Source organism: Pezoporus wallicus, unplaced genomic scaffold (genome assembly GCF_028554395.1).
Source record: "Pezoporus wallicus isolate ANWC-B61680 ecotype Strahan unplaced genomic scaffold, APGP_CSIRO_Pwel_v1 contig_4322, whole genome shotgun sequence".
NCBI lineage: Eukaryota > Metazoa > Chordata > Aves > Psittaciformes > Psittacidae > Pezoporus > Pezoporus wallicus.
Window position 1 is genome coordinate 1,022,044 of NW_026637224.1, and position 24,471 is coordinate 1,046,514.

The 24,471-nt window shown below is 36.3% G+C and overlaps 2 protein-coding genes across 2 annotated transcripts in view; one reads left to right on the plus strand and one right to left on the minus strand.

The window, feature by feature from the left end:
• Positions 1–24,471, plus strand: part of RASA1 (RAS p21 protein activator 1) — a 54,137-nt gene that overhangs the window by 9,292 nt on the left and 20,374 nt on the right. Inside the window, exons 2-10 of the mRNA XM_057404295.1 lie at positions 6,069–6,218; positions 8,909–9,044; positions 9,908–9,978; positions 11,813–11,930; positions 12,900–12,931; positions 14,509–14,561; positions 15,060–15,210; positions 21,419–21,497; positions 24,050–24,170. Of these exons, the coding sequence (XP_057260278.1) occupies positions 6,069–6,218; positions 8,909–9,044; positions 9,908–9,978; positions 11,813–11,930; positions 12,900–12,931; positions 14,509–14,561; positions 15,060–15,210; positions 21,419–21,497; positions 24,050–24,170 (911 nt within the window). The remainder of the gene's footprint in view (positions 1–6,068; positions 6,219–8,908; positions 9,045–9,907; positions 9,979–11,812; positions 11,931–12,899; positions 12,932–14,508; positions 14,562–15,059; positions 15,211–21,418; positions 21,498–24,049; positions 24,171–24,471) is intronic.
• Positions 23,335–24,471, minus strand: part of CCNH (cyclin H) — a 36,313-nt gene continuing 35,176 nt past the window's right edge. Inside the window, exon 9 of the mRNA XM_057404293.1 lies at positions 23,335–23,358. Within this exon, the coding sequence (XP_057260276.1) occupies positions 23,350–23,358 (9 nt within the window). The 3' untranslated portion in view covers positions 23,335–23,349. The remainder of the gene's footprint in view (positions 23,359–24,471) is intronic.

Sequence of the window (24,471 nt, forward strand, 5' to 3'; positions counted from 1 at the left end):
GAAAGGAGAATGTAGCCAGGAGGTGGCTGGTCTCTGCTCCCAAGGAACAAGTGATGAGAGGAAACAGCCTCAAGCTGTGCCAGGGGAGTTTTAGGATATGTTCCTGTACATTAGGAACAATTTCGTCGGCAAAATGGTAGTCAGGCATTGGAACAGGCTGCCCAGGGCAATGGTGGAATCACTGTCCCTGGAAGTGTTCACAGACTGTGTAGATGAGGGCTTCAGTGACATGGTTTAATGGTGACCTTGGCAGTGCAGTGCTGGGGTAAACGTTGGACTTGATGATCTTAAAGATGTTTTCCAACCAAGCTGATATTATGATTCTGTGCTGACATGCCTTGTGCTGCCTCTTAGAAAAATGTATAGGAATGCAAAAGGGATAAAAACCCCACCCTCCCTTTCCTAGAACAGTGTCTAACACTTGATTTCATGCTAACCAGACAAAGAACACCTAACTTGGCTTCAAGTTAGTTTCAGCTCCTGTTTTATTATCTTAAAGCTGCATCCGTGTAGTAGGTCATACATATTTGCAGAGCTTTTTCTGGCAGAAAGTTTTTTGTGATGTGGGAACTGCAAAGACTTAGCCAAAATTTGGTTACTATTGGCTAGTAACTAACAGGGCAGAAGAAGGATGTGAATTTAGTGAAGTTTGAGTGAAGGTTACCTTAATTTAATCTCTACAAATAATGTGCATAAAGGAGGTAATGCAGCCTTACAAATTTGGCAAAGATGAGGGATAAGTGTTAAAAGGCAGAGTTTGGATAAAAATGGTAAAACTAAGTGCATTTTAGGCTGAGAGAAACTGCAAGACTGAAATGAAACTTGAATGGTGAATAGAGCATCAAGTCTTCAGATGGAAAACTTGAGGGCTGGTTGGTTGCTGTTAACAAAATAAGAAGAAACAAGTAATATGGGATATTTTGCTGAGGTTTTTTTGGGTTTTTTTTGTTTGTTTGTTTGCTTGTTTCTGTTTTTATTTATTTTTTTTTTAACCTTTGTCTTTAAGAAACCCTGCTTGAGATTTCTGTATGCCATTTGAAATTGAGGATTTTTCCAGTTTAAGGTAGTTGTTCTTGCTCTCTTTTGTAGAATCATAGAATGGTTTGGGTTAGAAAGGACCTTAAGATCATCCAGTTCCAACCCCCCTGGCATGGGCAGGTATGCCTCACCCTAGACCATGTTGCCCAAGGCTCTGTCCAACCTGGCCTTGAACACTGCCAGGGGCAGACCATCCACGACTTCCTTGGGCAGCCCATTCCAGTGCCTCACCACCCTCACAGTAAAATGGGAACAGCTCATGTGTTCTCAGGAGGTGGTAGCAAGAATTGGTACCATGTGCAGGGTACTAAGGCAGTGACTGAATTGGTAGGAGGGGAGTGTTGAGCACGACTCATGGAAGTTTTCCATTTCTCCTGTGGGTTTTGTTGAAGCAGCAACATGTGGCTCAGCAGACCTTTGCGTGAAGTGGATATGGCATTTGATGGCTGTTTTTCCTGTGCACCGTAACCTTTTCTAGATGGAAATAGAGGTCTGCACTGCAGCTGTTATCACACCTACATTTGTACTATGTCACTGAAAAACACTTTTACACCCCTTCAGCATTCTCTCCTGCATTTCCTCCTCCCTTAGCTGCTGCATTCCTAAGTAAAAATTTCAGCTTGCTGTGACAGCAGAATCTTTTAGTGGAACAACAAAGCTTCATAATCTTTGCTTTTCCCATGTGTAAAAAAAGAAATATGTAAATAAAAGGATTTGGTTGAACAGTGTGACATGCTTCCACACATAATAGCAGCTGCCTCCTTTCAGATGACATATTTACCATCTGCTACCTCTTTGTGAATATCCTGTGCCTTGCATGGACCTTGTGGGGCATCCATGTTAGGGGACAGGAAGTCCTGTTGATGTACCATGACTTTGCTAAACGGTTGCAGTGTAGTTGCATTCCTGCCCACAGTAGAAAGTGCTTGTTGGTGTCACTGGGTGTCTGGTAGCCAGCACCTTCCATGCATTGGTGGAAAATTAAGGAGCTCTTGTTTGCAGGCTGGAGGTAACAGCTCTAACTGCAGTGCAGCTCATTTAATGAGGTTAATGGCTTGTGGCTGTAGCTTGAGGACCACTCCAGTACAGCTCTGTGTAGTTTGTATGGATATGTAAGCTGTTTCTGACACTGTTGTGCCTGCTTCTGTCTGTTCACTATGATTAACATTGTGATACACTGGGTTGGAGTTCTGAAGATGCTGCTTTTAATTTAAATAGGCACATGGGAGTGCATTCTTGTACAGCTTCTGACTGGTTTGTGAAGCATGGGAGCCTATTACTGGTATTTTCTTAGAAGCAAAATACAGAACAATTCTGTAAGTTTGTTACAGCAGTTAAATGGGTGGTTACAGGAATTAAATGAGTGGTCAGAGAAGCAGGCACCTAAATTGTGATATATAGTTGGTAATATATTTTATGATTGAATCATTCCATAACATTATCTTCTAAGGCTACTTGGTTTTCTCTTTTAATGTGCCTCATAATAGCTATTGTATTGTCAGGGCACTAGCTATGATTCAGAATGTCATTTAATTATGTGTGCTGAAAACACTGTGAGGATAGTGGACTGTCAACATTTAAAAATTTGCAAAGTTGGCATTAGAAATACAAAAGTGTTCCTAGGTAGGACTAAGCAAGGAAGCAGAGGTGACTGAGTAGAAATGATAGGGATTGTCTTTGGCAGTGATGAAGGTTATACGCCTAAGTGCTGGTGTACACATTATAGTTTTGAGTGCACACATTTGGTCACAGCCACAGGGGCAACTTCGTATTCACAAACAGCTAGGCAGTTTTTTACTGATACCTTCGTATCCAAACCTTAATTCCTTTCATGAGACTCATAGTGTACTGTAGGTAGTACTTAAGACTCCCTTTGATGTCTGCTCAGAAACTACGTTCAGTGTAAATCAAGAGATCTGCATCAGCATTGCTTCTGACTATGAGCACATTAAACTTGAAGCTGTCATGGTTACAAAATGCCAAAATTGTTGATCCTGACCTATAAAACTTGAAGAGGGAAGGGTAGTTTCTTGTGGTGTATTTTCACAGAAGCACTGAACTCTTACCATCATTGAGGTACCCGATTGGAGAATAAAGCCAGAGGATCTGGATTTATTTTATTTCAGAAGTTATGATAGCCTGGCCATGTCCTTCTTAGTGTTCTGCTCTCTGTTCTCTGATGAAATTACAAGTAGGACAGGTCCTTTAGTTCAGTTATTTCTGTTGTGCATCCTTTAATGCTGATAATACAATTTAAGTGATATTTTTTTCACTATATGAATTTGTGCTAAGTACGTTAGCCAGTATTCACAGGAAGATTGATCTGTGGATGTATTCCAAAACATAAAATCTCACAACCTTTGAACAGAAGTGTTAAAAAATAAATAAAAAAGCCAGTCCTTAATTGAGCACTCAATTTCCTTAAATCAGATTGGGTACTGTAACAGAGTTTTTACCGTTTGCTATCAAATTAGTTAATGATATAAAGTTGCACAATGCTGCTTCATATAATGTGGGAAACAGGTGAGGATAGCCGGATGAAATATAAGACTTGTGCTTCTAAAAATGAAGTCTTTCAACACCCTTAGTCTGTGTATTGCTTGAATAAAGTGGTTCTGTCTAGTAATGTAATTCTGCTCTCTGGGAAAGTGCAGTTTTTTTTTCATCAACAAGCATTTTGCATACTGAAATTGTGTCTTAAAAGTTTGTACTTAAGGGTGTATCTGGTTTATTAAAGATGTATTCTACCTTAGAGGCTTCCTGAGGATATTACTTCCTCTGTTTTCTGCTGTCATTGCTCAGTATTGATGCCTTCACTGCCATCTTTACATCAGTTGGTTGTTAAATTCAGTACTAATACTTATTTCTTAGTGGTACAGAGTAATTTGGGCATTACATTAATGTGTGCAACCTGTAAAATACAGTTCATTTCCTGCCAGCTTTTAGTATTTCGAATGGGCTGAATTTAACTGCGCTCAGCAGTTAACTACGTATTTTTTATTTCACAAAACAAACCTTTTCTGAAGTGGAGGAGTAAATAATTTTTAACCCTGCTTTGGCTTTACCAGACAGTGTCTTCTATTAGACTTGATGTAAAACTGTTGAGTGGGAGAGCATCCCATCTGTCTGTCTGTCTATCTATCTATCTATCTGTCTATCTATCCATCTACCTATGTCCTGTTCACTGTTAGAGCAAGTGATCTCCAATATGTGGGATATTCCAATATATGTTGTTGTCACTAGCAAGGAGCGTGCCCTTTTTTTTTAAGAGCTTCCAGTCTTAAAATTGGAGCATGCAACTTTGTACTATATTTGTAAGAAATCCTTTACAGAAAATGTGAATGTTTTGTTGCAAGCAGTCTGTGCCTGTTTTCCTAGTATATTTTTTATTAGTAATTTGCATTCTTAATAACAGTCCCACCTTCCCATTTTGAAAGCATGCCTTTGTCAGTGTAATGCAACGAGTCTGTCAATAGAGTTAGGATTATTTCTCTCACATGTATGATAAATAGGAACAGATAAGTGCTTAGTGAAACTATTGTTAGTTTAAAATAGGCTTCATAGAATGTTGGCTTCAATGAATTTCATGATCAGGAAAGTTCCTGGAATGTTATGAGGCAGAATCGCTCCTATGTAACTGAGCCTGCAGCAGCCTTGAGTTGTATGTTGTGCAGGCACAGCAGCACTTTTTCTGGTTTAACTTTTTTTGATCAGGATGAGGAAGAGAAGCAAAGGAGAGCCATACTAGCAAGCACAGCTTTGCCAGGGTAAACAGTATTTGTGTTGGTGCTGCTTTTGCTGGTATGAATAGTACTTATTAGTTTGGTCTACCTGGTTTTCATTCTGACAAAAGCTCTCAAAGCTTTTGTTTCCATTTTGTAAATAAATAAATGCTTCTGGTTAGATTTTTATCAACAGCCCAGCTATTCATTTTTTTTGGAACTGTAATCTTGTGCAGGTTTTGGTATTACCGTGTATATTAGTTCAAAAGGCCGTTTGCATCTCTCTTCCAAAATGCATTTTTTGTGACTCTTGCAAGACATATGTGAACTGTCAGAACTGAAAAGCAAATGGTGTGAAGTGGTAACGGATTTGAATTGTCTAAAACAGTGGCTGTATGGAAGCTGATGTTTTCTTGAGTGTAGAAATTAAAGATTGAATTAAGCATAGCTAGTTGATGGGTACAGAGCCAGTAAGTTACTACTGTAGTTCTGGAACATGCTGTGGCTATGAGGGTGATGAGAGCATTGCTTGCATTTATGTTTGAATGGTGTTTTTTTTTTCTTTTTTTTTTTTTTAATAAGCCTGATACTTCATCATTTGGGGTAGAATGATTGTCCTAATAAAAGCTGTATATATATATATATATATATATATATATATATATATGTATAAGCTGAGGTAAGGCAAATGAATGCTTAAATGGTAGCAGCCTAACCTTTATTTCAGACTGAAGTGTTTCTTTGTCATGTTTTGCAGTCTGTGATTTGCCACACATCTGCACTTGCTTTTAACTGACTTTGTGATTAGGAAAGACTGTTTTGGGCCTGGATGGTGATCTGGTGACTGCTGTCACTCCAGGTCAGTGCAGGCTTTGCTACAGCAGCATCTGTGCCAGCCTGGAAACAGCTTGTTACAATTCATTTCTCAGTTTATGCTTTTATAAAGTCCAGCCTGTGTAGGCTTAAAATCAAGTCTTCCCAGTCAGATTACTCACTTCTGGTTCTCTTTATTTAAAATAAGCAAGTTAGGAGGAGAGAAAAGCTCATGGTATGTGGATTGAGAATCCATGCTTGGGGTGGTTCATGGGAAGAAGCAATGTTGGAAAAACTATGCTGCCTTAAAAATACTGTTTATTCAAAATAAGTAAACTAGGAGGCTAAGCATGCAAAGGTGTGATAACTTTGAATCAAAGCTTTAGAGTTATGTCAGTTCTGACTAAAAGCTGTTGGTAGTTTTATAGATCTATTCTGTTAGAATATAAAAAACCCTGGAGTTCTAAGGACAACCGTTGTTACTTTCTTTTTCAGGTGGTATCATGGAAAACTTGACAGAACAATTGCAGAAGAACGTCTTCGGCAAGCTGGGAAACCTGGAAGTTACCTTATTCGAGAGAGTGATCGGAGACCAGGTTCATTTGTGCTTTCATTCCTTAGTAAAACAAATGTCAATCATTTTAGGTGAGAATTAAATGTTTTCTTTTAAAATACTGTTATCTACGTTTGGGTTTAGAGCACGATAGAGTGCAAACAGAAAATAATCATTGTATTATAACTGAATATGTTTAACTTTTTCTTGAATGGTACAGCTTTTTACTACTGTTTGTTTCAAGATATGCTGTTTAAAAATTATTTTGTAGGCTAAAGAGTAAAAATGTGAGGAAACCCCAACATCTGGCTGTTGAAGTGTATTCACAGAGGCTGTGAATACGCTTATAACAACTTGTAGATTTCATTAGTTAGTCAAGGTGGTTGTTTTGAGTTTGTTCCATAGTAGCCATTGTATCTCACAAGATTTACTTAAGTGCTGGCACATGTGGTTGCTTCCTTAATTTTGAGGGAAAACCCTTCCAGAAACCAAAGCCCTCAAAACCCAGGAAGAAATAAGGAGAATTACGTATTTATTCGTCTGAAGGTTTGCTGGAAACAACCTCAGTGTGTGCTAGAATTAGTTGTTCTAAATACAAGTAACTCTTTTTCCAGTGTTCTAACTAGGATTATTTTATCATTTCCAAACTGTGTACATTAGTAAGTTCATTTATTCTTAGTGTAAATGAGGTGTATTCTGAGAAGAGCTTGAAAGTTAGTCAGCAAATGGAGTGTGTTCGTCTTTACAAAACAGAAAGCAAATCAGAAAGCAAATGTTTTCTGAAAGCAAATGTTGCCTTGATGGCAACAAATAAATTCAAAGCAATTTCTTCAACTTCTGAATGTTGAAATTACACAGAATGCCAATGTACGAGCCACTATGTTCATGATTTGCAAACGTAGGGAGGTTTTGATTGCATCTGCTGCATGAAGAAATGTGGTTAGAGGTCCTGATTTACCATTAATATGGAACGCATAATACTCTTTAAGTGCAAACAATATAGCACACAAATAATATCTTGTTTGCATCTTGTGATCTGAGATACGTTTTCAGCTTCTCAGCCTTGGGTAACTGATTACTATGTAGCAGTAGCAGAAAAGTAAAGTGTGCTAATACTTGCTTCCTAGTGCTGTTTTAGAGTCCTGGATTAATTTTAATAACTTCCATTACTAAAAAAATATCCCTCATATTTTGTTCCCTAAAATTCTTATTTTTCACCTGAAACTTTTATTAGATTTCTGTGCGACTGAAATCCCAACATTTTAGATGACAGTGTCTTTAACTATTTTAACAGTTTTCGTGTCTCGTGAAAGTTGCATACAGACATACATGCTCATGCAGCATATGATTGATTTACAGCCTATGAACCTTCGAAAGTAAATCTTTTAACCACTGAAGTGTTACCTTTTCAATGAATCACTGATAGAAAGGATTTTGAAGGAAAATAATTATCTTTTAATCTTTTACCTTCAGAATTTTCCGTGATTATGGAAGTCTTTCTCTGTTTGCTAGCTCAGTGTTCTAAAGAAGGGTGTCACCTAAGATTGATGAGAAAATAATCTGAAACACTACATTTAATTTAGAACCCAATGTATTGAATAATTTAGCAGGAAATCTCACAGAAAATGTCAAAAGATCTAGCGTATGCCCTTAAAGTTACGCTGTTTTCTGACTCCCCTTGCAGTGCTATATGCCTAAAAGCTTTAGATTTCATCTCTGAAGATTCATCTTTGTAAACATCTTACATCACTGTTTGGAAAAAATAATTAAGTTCAAAGAATTGAGAAGGAAGATTTAAATAGTGTAGTCATTTGGGATGAGGAATAAGTTTCTTAGTAGTTTAACATTTGGAATTTCCTCTCCCTCTCTTGTTTTTGAGTTGTTCACAAGCATTGTGAAAAGGTCTAATACTAAGAAGATTCAAATGTTTTTTTTGGTAATGTATTTTCAAATATCCTTAAGATAATTAGCATCTCTTCTAGAAACTGAAGAGACAATTAACATTTTGGTTCTGGGGTTTTTTTGGTTTTGTTTTTTTTTTTTTTAACTATTTCCTAACACCAAAATTGGCTTAGTTTGGTAGTAGTTTGTTTCTTAATTTCTTATCTTTTTGTAAGGATGGACTCCTGTCTGATCTCTGTGTTCTGGAAAAATTTAGGTCTGCTTGATGCCATCACATGCCATGTGATTATTTCTTTGGACTGTCTGGTCAAAGATGTTAAAATTGTTTCAGATTAAGTACTTCTTCATTTTTACGAATGACTCTTTTCAGTTTAAAAGGAATGTTTTAAATATTGTTAACTCTTTTACCTAAATAAATAATTCCTAACTGCTTTCAGAATTTGTATTGACTAGCAACGTGAACAGACTTGGTACTTCATGTTTTTGGAATGTTAATGCATTAACAAGTCTCTGTATTTTTAAGAGAAACACAGCCCTTTAAGAATAAAATGTATGGTTTTGTAAGAATTCAATCTTGTGTTAAACTACTGAAATGGTTATGTAAGTTGGTTGTTTTTTGGTATTTTTCCACTAGCAGTTGGGTCTAGGAGATATTTTGATTATTCCAGTGTAATTTGTTAACTTTAAATATGGATGCTAAACTAACTGTAAGAAAGTGACTGATTTTTGAAGGTGGTTGTTTCCTGCCTTGTATAATCATGTGCCATTACTTGCTGTTAAAATGTTTTAATACTTTGCTGAATGTATATAGGCTTATTAAGAAAGGTATATGCCCTGCAATGTAGTGAAATATTTTATCAAGGTTTTTTTTTATTAACAGGATTATTGCCATGTGTGGAGACTATTACATTGGTGGACGTCGTTTTGCTTCACTTTCAGACCTAATCGGTTATTATAGTCATGTGTCCTGTTTGCTGAAAGGGGAAAAGCTCTTATTTCCAGTTGCACCTCCAGAGGCAAGTACCAAAACGTATAATAATATGTAATAAAATTTCTAAGTGTCATTTACTTCATTTTTAGTAACTTCAATCACCATTCACAGTTTTCTTTGGAAAAATCGTGCTAGAAAGTTTACTGTAGTTCTACATAGGCTCAGCATATGTTGAAGTATGAGGAATATAAGAATACATTCTTACTGATACAAAGTAATGATTAAAACCCCCCAAACTGCTATTTAATGGAAATGTGTAATGAGAGAGCTGGGTATCAGGTGTTGTGGTTATTTCCAAATGCAGTAATAGCTTTGGGAGTAAAGAGAGGTAAACAGAAAATTGTGCAGTTCTTGGTTAGTAAAGAACACAGTGTAATGTAACCTCTACTCTTTTGTGGTATTTTGTCTATCTAACAGGATTTCAAAGTACACATCCTGAAAGTAACTAAAGTTTCTGAAAATGGGGCTTCTTCAACGTGCCCATCTGAAACAATAGAAGTAATTAAAATAAAGCCGGCCTGCCAAACAGAACCTAAACAAACATGTTTCTGAATGTTAAACTTATGGAAATTTCCATTCTTTAAGTGGAAGAAAGTTTGAAAGTATACTTTTACGGGAATTATCATACTGGTAGTTTATTTTGAAGTTGATAAGCATACATTATATATCATGCTAGAAATCAAAATGAGAACTCTTGTAGCTAGCTGTATGAATTATACTTTTCTAGCTCTCAGGGGTTTGGAGCTTTGAGTATCTAAAACGGGCAAGGGGGATATAAGTGACTGTTCTCCCAGTCTTTTGACTCAGAATAGTGTAACACTGGGGAGAAAGGTTTTACACTAGAAAGAGGGAAAAGTACTACCTTTGCTGTCTTCTCTTAAATTGTAGCCTGTTGAGGACAGAAGGAGAGTTCGAGCAATTTTACCATACACCAAAGTGCCAGAAACTGATGAAATAAGGTATGTTTTAATGTTAGTAGCAGTTGTGAAATTCTTAAGAGTATTTATAAATACTAATGATTTAAGTATATGTTCATATACAAATACTATCCAGTTACATCTTATCACAGTTAGGTTAAAAGGATGATAGCTTTAACCTGTTGGAAATCGCAATAACACTTTCAGGGCATTTGTTTGTATTAATTGTCAGAAAATTACATTAGGTTTATTGAAGTAAAATTAGTAATGTTGAAGTACACTTCATAAAGCCTTACATTTTTTTTCCAAGAGGGTATTTGTCTATGAAAGAATCGTGCAGAAATGCCTTGTGTGACAGTGCAAAATAAATGAGCAAGGCTTCTGTCCAGACTGCCACAGAACTAATAGCAGATAAATAGTTCAAGCCAAACAAGTTCTGACCACTAGACAGAGTGGTCAGAGAATGTGAGCATTGACTGTTTGTAAATGGAAGAATAGAGTAATTAATGCCTTCTTTGAAAAAAGAAGAAAGGAGCAATGTTAAAGAAGCTTTTTAAATGTTCTAGTATTCATTTTCTTACCTGTGCTTCGAAACTTGGTGACTGTTTTTCATAAGTTCTCTGTCCGTAAGATGGAGCAAGAATGTTTCTCCCTTCCGTTGCCTTCACATCCTTCCCTCCTGTTGGGAAAACTCTGTGTTGAATAGAATGATAATTTTAAGTGTGTAATCTCCCATAATTTTAAGATATCAAAAAATTACAGAATTGCAGGTTTATCTCTTATATTCTTACACTTTGTTATTACACTGTAGTGATTTCTAATCTCTCTAATGAGACAGACTCAGTTTGATTAAACACACCGATTGAATTGGGAATGGCCTTGGTTTTGGCAACATTAGCCTAAGATACAGAGGAAGTTATATGAGAGCTTTATATCCTTATTGGGATGGAAATTATTTCAAGGCTCACTGTTCAATCCTGTTTAACCTCTTTAAAGGATGCTGTGAGGATATTTGTCTTTGAGATTGTTTTCCAGATTAAAAGGTGGTAAGACAGAGAAAGGACTCCCAATTGCATATTGCAAGTAAGGCTTCCTACTATCTGTAAGAACAAAAAGATAGATTGAGACCATTAAGTGTCTACCAACTTGAGAGGAAAAAACATTTATTATAGTGCTGTCGTAACAGAAATTGTAGAAAATTATACCTTCTCTCTCTTGTTTAGGATGAAACTAAAATGCAAAGTTCTGTGCTTGAGTTTTTAGATCCACATGGCTAAAACAGTTACAGTTCTGTTCGTGGCACAGCTGAGACATGTTAATGCTTCTTATTTCTGCTTTTCTTGCAGCTAATCACATGGCTTTGGCTTCTCTGGAAGCTGTTCTGTACTACCTTTGTAGCACTGTTCCTCATATGTGAGAACATAAAGAATATTATATTCTAAGATGTTTCACAAACTTATACTAATTTTCACGAAAGGAGTATTATTTTCTTATAGAATATTAAGGGTATCTCTGGTTATTTTGCTTGTGTTTATTAATTGATCCCTCCTGATAAAAGAACAGTATTACTGTCTTTTAATATTGTTGCATTATTTTTGTTTTATGCATCCTCAGCACACTTTGAATTTGGTGGAACTGAAGTATATATTAGGTACTAAACGTAAATCAAAAGCATAAGCTCCTATATAGTAACAGCTTAACTGTGAGGAAAAATACACGTCGTATGCTGGGGGTATTAATTCATGCCTTAATTCATGTTCACAAACAGATTTTCTCATATGTTTTGAGTAAATTGCAATCAGGGATTCATTATGTTCATTAAACTTTTTACTATGATTGTATCTCTGATTTAAACTCTTGCTGTAACCCTCTTCAGTTTCCTTAAAGGAGACATGTTTATTGTCCATAACGAACTGGAAGATGGCTGGATGTGGGTTACAAACCTGCGAACAGATGAGCAAGGTCTTATTGTGGAAGACCTGGTAGAAGAAGTGGTAAGTAATTTTTATGTTCAAATTTCTTAGATGAATGATTTTTTTTTTGGCAAAATAATATTTAAATAAACCCAAATTAGTGACAGTTAATTGCCAGTTTTTTAGTGATGTACTTTTCTAAGCCTAGTAATTGGATCTGCTTTGTTTAAAATAGTATAGCAAACCTGTAAACCTAATTCAGTATCAAAAAAGCTTATTCACATGTTGTCCCCAGAGAAGTACAAATGAAGGGTACAGTACATTCTCTAGGCAGTTTACTAAGCTTTACTGTCCTGGTGAAGGATCTGTTACTCGTTTAATTGCATTTCTTCATATTTGCCAGAATGTAATTTTGCATTATGGTAGGATTTTCTCTTTTTTTCTTAAAGACGCGTTGTGGGTTAAAAATGAATTAATTTGGGCTTGTGTGAGCTTAGGAAGCTAACCAGGTGACCTGCAGATAATTCAGTTGCTGTAGGGGGGAACAAGTGGTTTGATATACTTCAGAAGGAGAAAACAGCATCGCTTTAGAGTCGGATATTTTTGATAATATTGTCCTGCATAGTACCTGTGTTTTGCAGTGTTAAAGCAGTGTTACCTGCAGCTAATCACAGATCTGTGTCAAGCCTTGAAAGGCTAAATTGAATTGGCAGTTCTAGACTATTGAACTGTAGGCCGATATATCAGTAGTTAAGTTAATCTTAAGAAAGCTGAGATTTAAAAAACTTATACCACCTCTAAAGAAGGACTTGAAACATGCCAAAAGCAATCTTCTGAAATAACATATTCTGGCTCAATTTCCACTTAGTGAATGAAAAGGAAATCTTTTCATAGAACTGCAGTAAGCCCTTTAGTTCAAAAATGTCTCAGGCTTCTGATGTTTTTTTCTGCATTAGGTCTTAACCTATAAAGTTTGTTGGTTGTTTTTTCTTTTTCTCTTAACTGAGCTGTACTGTTGTCATGCACTTAATATGTTAATTTTCTCATTAGGGAAGGGAAGAAGATCCACATGAAGGCAAAATGTAAGGATTTTGGTTTTGTTATTAAAAGCAATCGTAACTGTTTGTAAACTTCAGCTATGAAATTTCCCAGCTTTTGGGAAGGTGAACCAAAGACATTTGTTTTTTCATCTCAAGACTGTTTTCTATACTAGCTGCTGAAGATGCATGGATAATTAACATTAAAGAGTCCTGTAATAGGTATGCCTATTGCTAGTGTGTTTTGCAGTGCAGAGATTCTAGATGAGTCCCTGTATGATCACTTTCAGCCAAGATATGCTGAATGGAGTGTTTGTTGAATATAGTGTTTGCCTTACAGGTAACCTTTACTGAGATATGCTCAACTGTAAATGCTGGATTGAGAGCAGAGTTCCAATGAAAAAATTATAGTGGATATTTACGGCTGTTTTTTTTAATATTGAATATAATTTTAAAAAATTGACTAAATGAAACAAAGATTAATTTTTTTATATTGAATACAATTTAAGAATCAACAGTGTATTGGTATGTCAAGTTGTTGATAGATTATTTTCATTAGTAATTGTGAGTGGCAAAAGAAGGTTCAAAAAACTTCCAGTGGCTTTATTATTTCATCTGTCCTCCTATTTGCTTGCAATATTTTCACCTGGTGCTTTTTCTCTGTTGCCCAATTTGCGGTATCCAAGAGGCTGATGGCTGAAGAAGGCATTTCTCACCATCTTAATAGGAGAAAGAAAATCACTGGTGTATTTGTTGTTTGTTTACTCTTTGCTAGTGATCTGCTAGTCAGTTTGGCAGTAGAGATGCTTTCAAATTTAGGTGTTTTTATTTATTTGCAAACAAGTTTGGTAACAGATGGTAGAAGCTTTGATATTCTCTGTTCACAGTTATTTGTGCCGCTCAGAGGAATCTCAGGAAGATCGTAATTCTTTCAAGCATTCCAGTAGCCAGAAGTTGTCCTCTAGTGGTAGTATAGAAAGTGAAGTTAGATCTAAAGCTGTTTTCTGATACACGAAAAGGCCATATTTTAGCTTTCCTTTAAAGGATAGAACAAGTTATTAAGTTATGTATAGTTCTCAGGCTGAAACTGGGCAGAGGCTGCTGAATCTTTCTAGGACACTGCTCTGATACAGGACTCTGGGAAGGTGTGAGTTGTGAGATCAAAGAAATCTGTATTCAACAGTCTAACAAAGCTAGGTTCTACTTCCACAGCTTCTGGCAAAATTCACTTGGATTTTTTTCTGTATGGTCTTTAACCTTGTCTGAGTTATGGTTCAAGTAAATTGCTGTATGTGACTGTCTTTAAATAATGCCTGTTAAATTATCTGCTGGTTAGACAGTTTGTTTTAATCTCTAAACACAGTTGGATTTGGACGTCAACTCCAAGTGTTGGCCATTTTGATTGAAATTAATTTATTTACATACCTATTACTGTTAATTTTTTTCATGCTTTTGGTAGAACAGAATCGTAAGTAGCATAATCATTATCTCATCCATATGTGTTAGGTCTTTTTAAATAAAGATTAATTCATAGGTGCCAGAACTTTGGATGTCACCAGAGGAAAAAAAAAAAAAAGAGCTGATAGTCTTGCTTTCTAATTTTTCTCTTCATCTTTGTTAAGATGGTACCATGGGAAGATCTCCAAACAAGAGGCTTACAATTTGCTGATGACAGGTACTTGTATTTTTAATTGAAATACTGTGGTAGTAATGGATTATTTCACTTATCAGTGTCTTCATCAAAATGCTGTGGAGAATATATGCTTTTGTATACTTAAAGGAAATATATTACAAACCTTTTTTTAGCCCTTTCATAGAGGAACAATTTCTTCAAATGAAAACACCAACATTTCTAACCCACATTGTTTAATAACATACTTTAAATATTAGAACATGAGTTACTAATTCTTGAAAACTTGTTGTAAAACTTTTTTTGTATGCTTTTGTAAAGAGATGGCAAAGATGTGGCTAGGCCACCACAGATAAACCAGTTTGCATTAATTTCACCAGTTTAGTGCTGATTCATTGAGTTTGAGATTACTGTTGGACTTAACTTACAGACTTTGCATTTCTTGAAGTGTGCAATTCTTGCTCATTTATATGGAAATAGATTTGATAAGAGCTCATTTATAACTTCACTAAGGAAAGTAACACTATTATGATATCTTTTCAGTTGGTCAGGTGTGCGGTTTTCTTGTGAGGCCTTCAGATAATACACCTGGTGATTATTCACTTTATTTTCGGACCAGTGAAAATATTCAGCGTTTTAAAATATGTCCAACATCAAACAATCAGTTTATGATGGGAGGCAGATACTACAATAGGTAAGTTTTAGTAGTAAAATGAATTGTGTTTTATACTTGTGTAAAGAACTTGTATAATTTGCGCCTGATAATTATTTTCTGCTATGATCTTAAGACTGTAGTTTTCTTAATAGTATGCTAACTATTTTCTCCAACTTGCTTCGTTGTTACTTGTAACTGAGCAAGTTCTTGAAGCTTGCAGAAGCCTGATTGTAGTTTGTTTATTTTGAAGTATTTTTCTTTCTTCTGCAAACCATTTTCGTCACGCTATAGATTGTGGATTGTATGGATCATGTGAATCCGTTAATTGTGGATCTGTAAGAGAATGCTGTGTTGTCTTGGAAACTACTGTTTGCATTGATTATTTGAAAAGGGAAAATAAAATGAACATCTTTATCTGAGACATTCAGTAAGGTTTTCAAATAATGTAAATGGGTATTTACAAGAAAAGGGAAAAAATACCATAATTGTTTGGAAAAGTCATTAAATTGCATTGTAATATATGTTGTACTTGGGTCAGAAGTACAAATCACTTTGTTTAGAGTGAGCAAACTTGGGGCACATTTGTTTTGCCACTGGTACAAAAATACATAAATTTGTACAAAAAGAAAAATAACAAGAGATACGTTTCCCTTTTTATGGGAGAAGCTATCAGTACAGATCAATCCTTGATCTTGCTTTTAGAGGAGTTGCAGATGCAAGACTTCTCAGTGGTGAAAACTTGCCTTCCTCTTTTAAAAGAGGCCATTGCCTTGCCTCACAAAATCGGCACTTTTCCAGACTTGCTCACCTAGAACCAGGGCATTCGTCATCCCAATAGAGAATTTCTCTCACTTCCAGCTTGGCTTCTGAGTGGGTAGAGATCCAGCAGCTGGTGTGTCTGAGGAAATGTCGAGGTCTCCTAACTGAGAAGTTCAGTGGACTTTTTCATAAGACTTCAAATGGACGATGGTGTGAGGCTAAACAATTGGACCCTTATGAACCTTTGCATACCCCACACTCATACCGCTTGAATACCTTCTTCATTAATCAGTCTGGTCTCCAGACATCCTCATTGAAAACCAAGCTAGCTGCAGTGTCATTCTTACGTAAAGGTAAATGCTCTTTTGCCCATTCTCTAGCTAAGTGGCTTTTCAGGAGGCTGATAGGGTAGGAGACCCCACCTGAGGTGATGTCAGACTAATTAGCAAATCAGTGGAACTCTCATTAGTTTCAGATAGTTTTGCAGCATTGAATAGTATACTTTCACAGAGTTATTACATAAAGTAAGTTATTACTTTATAGTGCTTTATTCACTTGAGGCATGTATATAAATTACATTTATCTAAAGAAGATTCGTTCTATGGTATGGAAAACAAGATTCTAAAGTAGCACTAAGTTATTACAAAGTCTTTTATATTTTTATGTTTTGTTTATATTTTGGTACTTAGTTTGCAGAGATCTTCCTCAGTGTGAAGCAGAATCTGCATAACTTTAAAAGGCTTCATTTTTTTTTGTGTGTTCTGGAAAATTACTACTATACCCATAGGCTCAAATTCATTCCAACTTAGTATATGCTGCAGCTTGGTAAACTTCCTGGAAGCTGAAATACATAGTGAAGTATGCAAGATAATGAATTGCAAGATAATAAGGCTTCAAAATGAAGATGCTAACCACCCAAATTCTGTAGTGTGAGATCTCCTGTAGATGGCAATAAATTAGAAGAAGAAAAAGAGCAAATAACTTTGTGGACTTTTCAGTTGTTGTACTAGTTCATTTAAGAGGGACACTGTAAGAAAGAAATCTTTAAATATGTGATGACTAATGTGATTTAGTTGTGTGCAATAAACGAAAGTGGTGGCTGAAGAACAACAAACGTGTCATTGAATCCAGAACAGAGACGTACAAAGCATGAATTTATGCAGGCTAATGAAACTATAAGCATTTCTTGGTGCTTATAAGAGATGGGGTTTTGTTGCTTATCTGAAAATGCAGTGTTTGCCTTCAAGGTGAAAAATTCAGATTTAAGAAGTGCCACTGCTTGTTTAAATGCATCTGTTTAACAGTTTCCATTGACTATAAGCTTTTTTTATGTTAACCTGCTTCCATAAATGCTCTCAAAGTATCTCCTTTGAAATCTGATACTATTATTAGACTAAATCATTCCTGGTAATAGAGTATTTTCAATATTATTCTACATTTTTTGTGATTGTAATTGAGGCAAAAGGTAAGATGAAAGCAGTCTGCTCTTTATTTTGCAGGGTATTGGTCTCAGTAAACTGTAGACCAAGATTTTCCATACAAAAGTAGGAAGCTGAAGACTAGGAAGGAAGCACAAAATGAAAGAAGTTTGTTTTATTTTTTGGGTATTTGGCATATCCAGAGGTGGGACTGGATTCATGATAACCTATATAAGCAATGGTGTATCTGCTTGTATTCCAGAATTAATTTGGATGACCATGGGGAAAGAGGTCCTGGGTATATCTCAGGGTTTCATATTCTGTGCTGACGAGGAAGACTTATTTTTTCCACCAACCTGTGCCTTTTGCATGTGCTTTTACCACTTTCCATGTAAATTTGTGTTAAAATTTCTGTGTGATCATCAGTCTGTGTTTGCAGTATGTCATACAGAGGTCTGCTTTTATTATTTTGTTCTCTTGTATCAGCTCTGCAGGTCAGCCCACCTGAAGGTCTGAATGTACAGCACCCATGTTGCATACATATTGGGGGAATTATCTTGACTATGTAACAAAGAAGTATTTTCCCATGGAATTTAGTAAAGCATTTAGCTTCTGTGATCTTACTGTACTTATTTCACAGATAACAAATTAGTCCATTGATAATCTCCTACAATTTTACAGAAAAATTGCCAAAGCCATTTCTTGTTGCTTGTGCTGATTCTGGATGGGATGGAGTTAATTTTCTTTCTATCAGCTAGCACGTGCCATGATTCAGATTTGTGGCTAAAACTGTTGGTAACACACCAGTGTTTTGGTTCTTGGTGAGCAGAGCTTACAGTGTTGAGGCTTTGTCAGTTTTCCAGAGAACCTAATTGACCCAAGAGGTAGTGCTCAGCAATAAAAAATGGAGGGGATGTTTCATCTTCCAAGGTGGGTGTTTCTCAGACTGTTCGGGCATCAGTCTGCTTTTGGAGGGTGGTGAATGATTGCTTTTCAATCACTGATATCCTTCCCCACCCTTTGCTTACTAAACCATCTTTTATGTTGACACACAGGTTTTGTCACATTTGATTTTCCCATTTTCTTCCCTGTCCTGAGGGCAAGGAATGAGCAAGCACTGCAGGATGTTCAGCTGGTGGCAGGGGCCACCCTTCCACAGGCTTCTTCACATCATCCTCCTCCTTTTCTTGAGCTTAAATTGCAGAGCTTGACATTCTGTGGAGGGGAATATCCTTTTGGCTGGTTTGGGCCAGCTGTCCTGCTGCGTCCACTCCCAGCCCCTTGCCCACCCCATCCACTGTGTGGCTCAGCAGTAGTCAAAACACTGGTATGCTATCCACAAGGTGTTTCAGTCGCATACCTAAAATGCAGCATTTCATTTGCAATTATGAAGAAAATTAACTCCATCCCAGGCAGATCTTGTGCAGTTGTATTTTAGTGCCTCTGTCATGAGATGTCAGTCCAAAGATGGGCAATTGCTAGTGTATGGCTTTTACTGTGAGGATGCTGGAGCACTGGAAAAAGTTATCTGAAAGGCATGGGAGACTCCATCCTTGGAGATGCTCGGGATGTGACTGAGCAAGGGCCGCAGCAACCTGCTGTTGTTGACCTTGCTTTGAACTGAGGGCTTGGGCCTGTTCAGCTGTCCTGACAGTAACTTTCATATGTGTTTCACAGTAGATTTCATGTAAGATAGCATTTCTTAATGTTTCAATCACGATTTTAGAACATATGGTAGGAAAAGCGTACCAGTCATTTCCCTGTCATTTTCTTCTCTCTGCCTGTCTTACCAAATTCAACAGGTAGCATTCACAAAAAAACTAAAATTAGGGCTGGTTCTTTATTTCTAGTGATTCTGTCAAAGGCAATGATTAACACTGGCCCAATAGTTTATACAGTGAACAAGCTTTCATGTTATCTTGGATTTAAGAGACAGCTGAATTTGAAAATTTACTAGATGGTTGGAATGTGTTGCTTAGTTCTGCTTCCTGGATTCTTTATTATTTGAAACATGAGCTGTTGGAATAATTCTCAATTCACTCTAATTGTTAAAAAAAACCCTGATATTGCTCATGATGGTGAGATACTTTTAAAATCATTCAAGTAGCCAAGACCCAGGGAACCTAAGAAGCCAAACCTAACAATGTGCTGAGCATTCTAAAGTTATTAAAGTAACTATAATGTGGTATTCAGATCCATCTTTATTTCTGTTGAGATCCATCTTTATTTCTGTATATTAAAGCAAGTTTAATTTTTTTTTTAATACATGCTTATTTATCCTTCCTTTTGTTGCATTTTTTGTGCATTTTTGTTGTTGGCAGATGTTGAAGAAGGCTGTGATTCATTCCTGTCCCCTAGATAAGATTTTGGTCGTCTGATTTCATGCTTGATGTTTTACATGTTTGATATCTTTGAATCACTTGCAGATTCACATTCTGTAGTGTACCTTGTCTTCCTCCAGGTACACTACAGAACATTGAGTCTGCAAGAGACCTGGAGTCTTTGTGTTTGCAGCGTTGAGTTAGTTCAGGCATTTGATCTGTCATAGTGTAAGGCAGTATATAAGTGACCCTCTGAATCAAGTTCACTTGTGGGAGGGGACGCCTGCATAGCCAAGCCCGTAGTCACTCCATCAAGGCACAAAGTCCTTGTATATATGATACCTACAAAAGAGTTTTCAAATACATTCCTCAGCCTATTTTACAAAATTTGAAGAAATTAGGCACCTGCTCCTTGTATTAAGGAACTCCTGATAGCATTTTCAACCAAGGAGGGAGAGGAGGTGTTGACAGTCAAGGTATGCTTGATGTGATAAGTGAGAAAAACTAATAAAATGCTGGTTTATTTATTACAAGATGCTGGCAGTAGGTATGCAACATGCAAAATATAATGACTGAATATTTTCTGTAGTGTGGTAAAGTTTAAATTTTTATGCAGAAAATGACGTGCAAATTGCATCTCAGTAAAAGTTGAAATTAATTACTTGATTTCAGTAATACTGAAAAAGAAATATATGTCATTCTGCATACTTAAAACCAAAGCTGTTTGTAGGAAAATGTATTATTTTGTCAAGCATGTGTTAGTTTATAGCTCCATAATGAGAGATAAAAGTGAGCATAGAAGTCTTGCTAAAGCTTTATTTAAAATTTGAGATTATTTTCACAGTATCGGATATTGTTCCTGTGCTAGATACAACTATATCCAGTTGTAACATCCATAACATTGATGTATGCCTTATTACCTTTGTACACACAGCTAATTATGCATGAAGTGAGAAGACACACTCAGCATGTGTTTGTTTTCTACTTGTTGTTTTTTGTTGTTGCTGTTTTTCATACAAATGATTAATTTCTATAGATACTCATGCTGCTGTTCTTTATTACGGTATAAATTCCAGTAACTGTGAAAATAAGTTAGAGAAACTCAGATGCCTTGAATTTCAGCTTGTACCTGTCACTTCTCTCCTGAGCCTTCCAAAGGCAGTTGCAGTCTGAATCTGGGGTTTAGAGTAAATGCTTCCTGGTAGCAGAGTGCTACTGATAGAGTGTTTTCGGTTAGCAGGGTAGCTTAACGATTTCCAAGTATAATCTGTGTTTTCTTTTTCTGCTACAAACCTTTTCTGTTTTTATATTTCCGTCCTCCTAGAAAGAATTGCTCTGCACATGTGGTATCTCACATTACCCTTCCCTAGTTACTCTAGGAGTTTGGAAATTATTGCCAATGAAATAACAATAACTGGCTCTTCAGTTTGGCTGAAGAGCCAGTAACGCACATGTGTTACTTGAATGTGGAAATAGCAGTGTCCTCATTTGGCATTTTAAACAACTAATTGAAGTGTTCTGCAGAGTTTAGAGTTAATACATTCTGAATACAGTTTTGTGAACTTTCTTGACTTCAGTATATTCAGTATATTAGTCAATTCTCATTACTACAAATGAGATTACAATGTTTAACAGTTTTATTAAAACTTCATGGAAAAGTTTTTGGTGGTTGTATGGAAAAGCAAATTCTCAAATAGAGGGAAAACTAACCTGTTTAACATTTGAATCCTCTTTTTCATATTGAAACAGTATTGGTGACATCATTGAGCACTATAGAAAAGAACAGATTGTTGAAGGATATTACCTTAAAGATCCTGTTCCAATGCAGGTAAGATTTCATCTCTGGGCATTTGTTGTTGGAGACACAGACCTAATCATCTTCAAGGCAGTTTATGAACTGAATTACAGTAATCATAGTTAAAAAGCATCATCTCCAGATTTAATGTTTTCAGCCTGTGTGTTTCTTCTGATTTGTTCTCAGCTGTATTCACTTACCAAAGATTGTCTTGTCAACAGAAGAGATGATAGGCTTTGCCTGTCCTCTGAGATGCTCATCCTTGGCAGTGTGCCCCTAACTCTGGTCCCTAGCTCAGCCATGCAGTGCCTTAGTCCTGTGTCAGGGGGAAACAGGCTGCCCTCCTGTCTTCTGTGTCCAGGATTTTTCTTCTGTCAGAGGAAACTTGTATGCACACAAAAGCTTCAGGGATGATTGCAAGGCTTGTTCTGGAGTGCTCTAACCCCAGAGCAAAAATTCATCATAGGAGAGGCCACCAGTGATAAGCACACCACATTATCTAGTTTTTAATAAGCTTATAGCTATAAAGCTATATATATGTATATACGTGTATACATACAAAGTATACGTGTGTATTTGGTTCTCTTCCCAAACTTTCCTGTTTCATTGGTTAGAAACAGGAAAGGTTAGAATGGCCTTTAATTTTCTCCCTGAATAGAATTACAATCAGTTCATAGTCCTTTGTGAGATCTGTCATATTAATACAAGAATATTTCTTGTATTTTCTCTTAGCTCACTAAGCTAAGCATATCAAAGCTGATCCTGTTTTTGTAATGTTCTTGTAGTTGTCCTGCTTCCACGAGTTTTGGTGCTAGTTTGCCTTTCTTGAATGTGGTAGGCAAGAACAGTTTAGAGTACCATTACCACAGGTTATTCCCTTTTTCGCTGGAAGGTGCTTAACAGAAGTATCCTAAAATAGCTGTCACTTCTGTGGTGGGTTGACCCTGACAAGTAGCTAAGGACGCACACCTTTACCTGTGCCCTCCCTTCTCCTGCAGGCAAAAGCATAAACTCCTGGGTTGAAATTACTACAGTTTAATAAGCGAAGGAAGAGGTGGTGGGGGTGATGCAAAGGTGATCATTCACCACTTCCCACAATCAGGCTGATGCTCAGCCAGTCTCTGAGGAAGACAACCACACACAGAATTTTATTGCTTATTATGATGTTTTATGACAGGGAATATCCTTTGAATCAGTTGGCATCAGCTGTCCTGGCTCTGTCTACTCCCAGCATCTTGTTATTCTAATCTTTCCTGAACTGCTAATCGTGTTGTGTCATCAGTACTTCCCACTTTTTTACTGCTGTTAACTTGCAGTTGGTAATGTGGTTGGGCAAACGTGAATCCTGAGACTGCTGCTTGAAAATCTTCACTAATAACTTTTCCTATGCTCCATCATTCCTCTTGAATCATGGCAGTGATTTATTTCATTTTAGCTTTTTGCATATGCACTTACAATTCCTGTATTACTAATATCCGCATTAGCTAGTTTTCTGTGTGAAACTACTTCAGATTCTTTTAACCTATTCAGATGTATTTGTGACCATTCTTTATAAAAAAAATTTGAGTGGTAGGCAGTGCAATTTATGTTCAGCTTTGTGTTATCTCACTTCCACATACTACCATGATCTATGTTTTTGAGGGAAAAAAAACATGCAAAAGTCTTCCTATACCTTTAGGGTCAGTCTGGTTGACTTCTGTCTAGTAAGGAATTTTCTTATAAATATTTGCCTCTAGATCTGTTCTGTGCACTGTTCCTTGTGTAGTTATGTTATGGAGATGATCTTGAGCTCAAACATCTGGATGTTGCTTCTACTGTAGGTCCTGTAATTCGTGCTAGCATTACCAAAGTATTTTTTGTCTTAATTTTGTCAAGTTGTCCAAAATCATAATTCCTGTAGGTGCAAAGACAGGAAGAAAAGTAGAATATTTAGTATGAGCCTGTTCATCTTGATGCTGTTCTCACTGCTTGGCAGTCTTGCTTTTCATGTTGTCTTATGGCTAAAGAACTTTTGCTGATCAGCTTGCTCAGTGAAGTCAAACTTTGCTTCTTATTAACTACTTGAGTTTTCAGATCCTGTAATTTTTGATGTGAGCTTATCCTTTTTCAGTTTCCTGTTTCTGTTTTCTTTTGTCTTGTATCCTACTCAATTAGGACATTAGAAGTTCTAATGAGATTAATGAGGGACTGTGCAATGTTGAGTCACTTTTAATTGTGATCTACACCATTCTTGTTGCTTCAGAGTTTATCCATGATTACTCAGTCCCAAAATCTTTGGTAGAAGACAGAGAGCCTTAAAGACTGGCATAAATGTGAGCGAAATGGCAGTGAAAGATGCTTTTTATTTAATACGAAAAAGACTTCCTTTGTAGAAGTTGATCTTTATTCAAAACTTTGTTCTTCTATCATAATTGTGGAAATATGGAAATAGTTACATTTTTAGCATGAAAAATTATATTGCTTTATTAAAATGCATGAGAGAACAATAGTAGTGAGTTAGTAGCATTCAAGATGATCCTGGTTGCAGCTACATCGTATGCAATTTTTTCTGAGCCTAAAATATGCTTTTCTTACATGTTTACCAGCACCAAGAACAAGTGCTTAATGATACAATGGATGGAAAAGAAATCTATAATACAATTCGTCGGAAAACAAAGGATGCCTTTTATAAAAATATTGTCAAAAAAGGTTATCTTCTGAAAAAAAGTGAGTTATATTTACGTCTACAGATCTTTTTATTCTTTTCCAAAATGCAGATATGGGTCATAGAATATCTCCAGTTGGAAGAGACTCATAAGGATCATTAGCTAAAATATTATAAATCTGTACATTTGTTGGAGAATGCAGCTGGTTAAATTTTGTTATGCCAAATTACATGTTTTCAATCTTAAATTTAAAATGTATATTCTGCTGTACAAGATACATAGTGACTTTTTTAGGATTCTAATATTGACACAGTCGACATAACATCTAATAAATAGGTGAAAAGCTGACTGCTTGACTCATC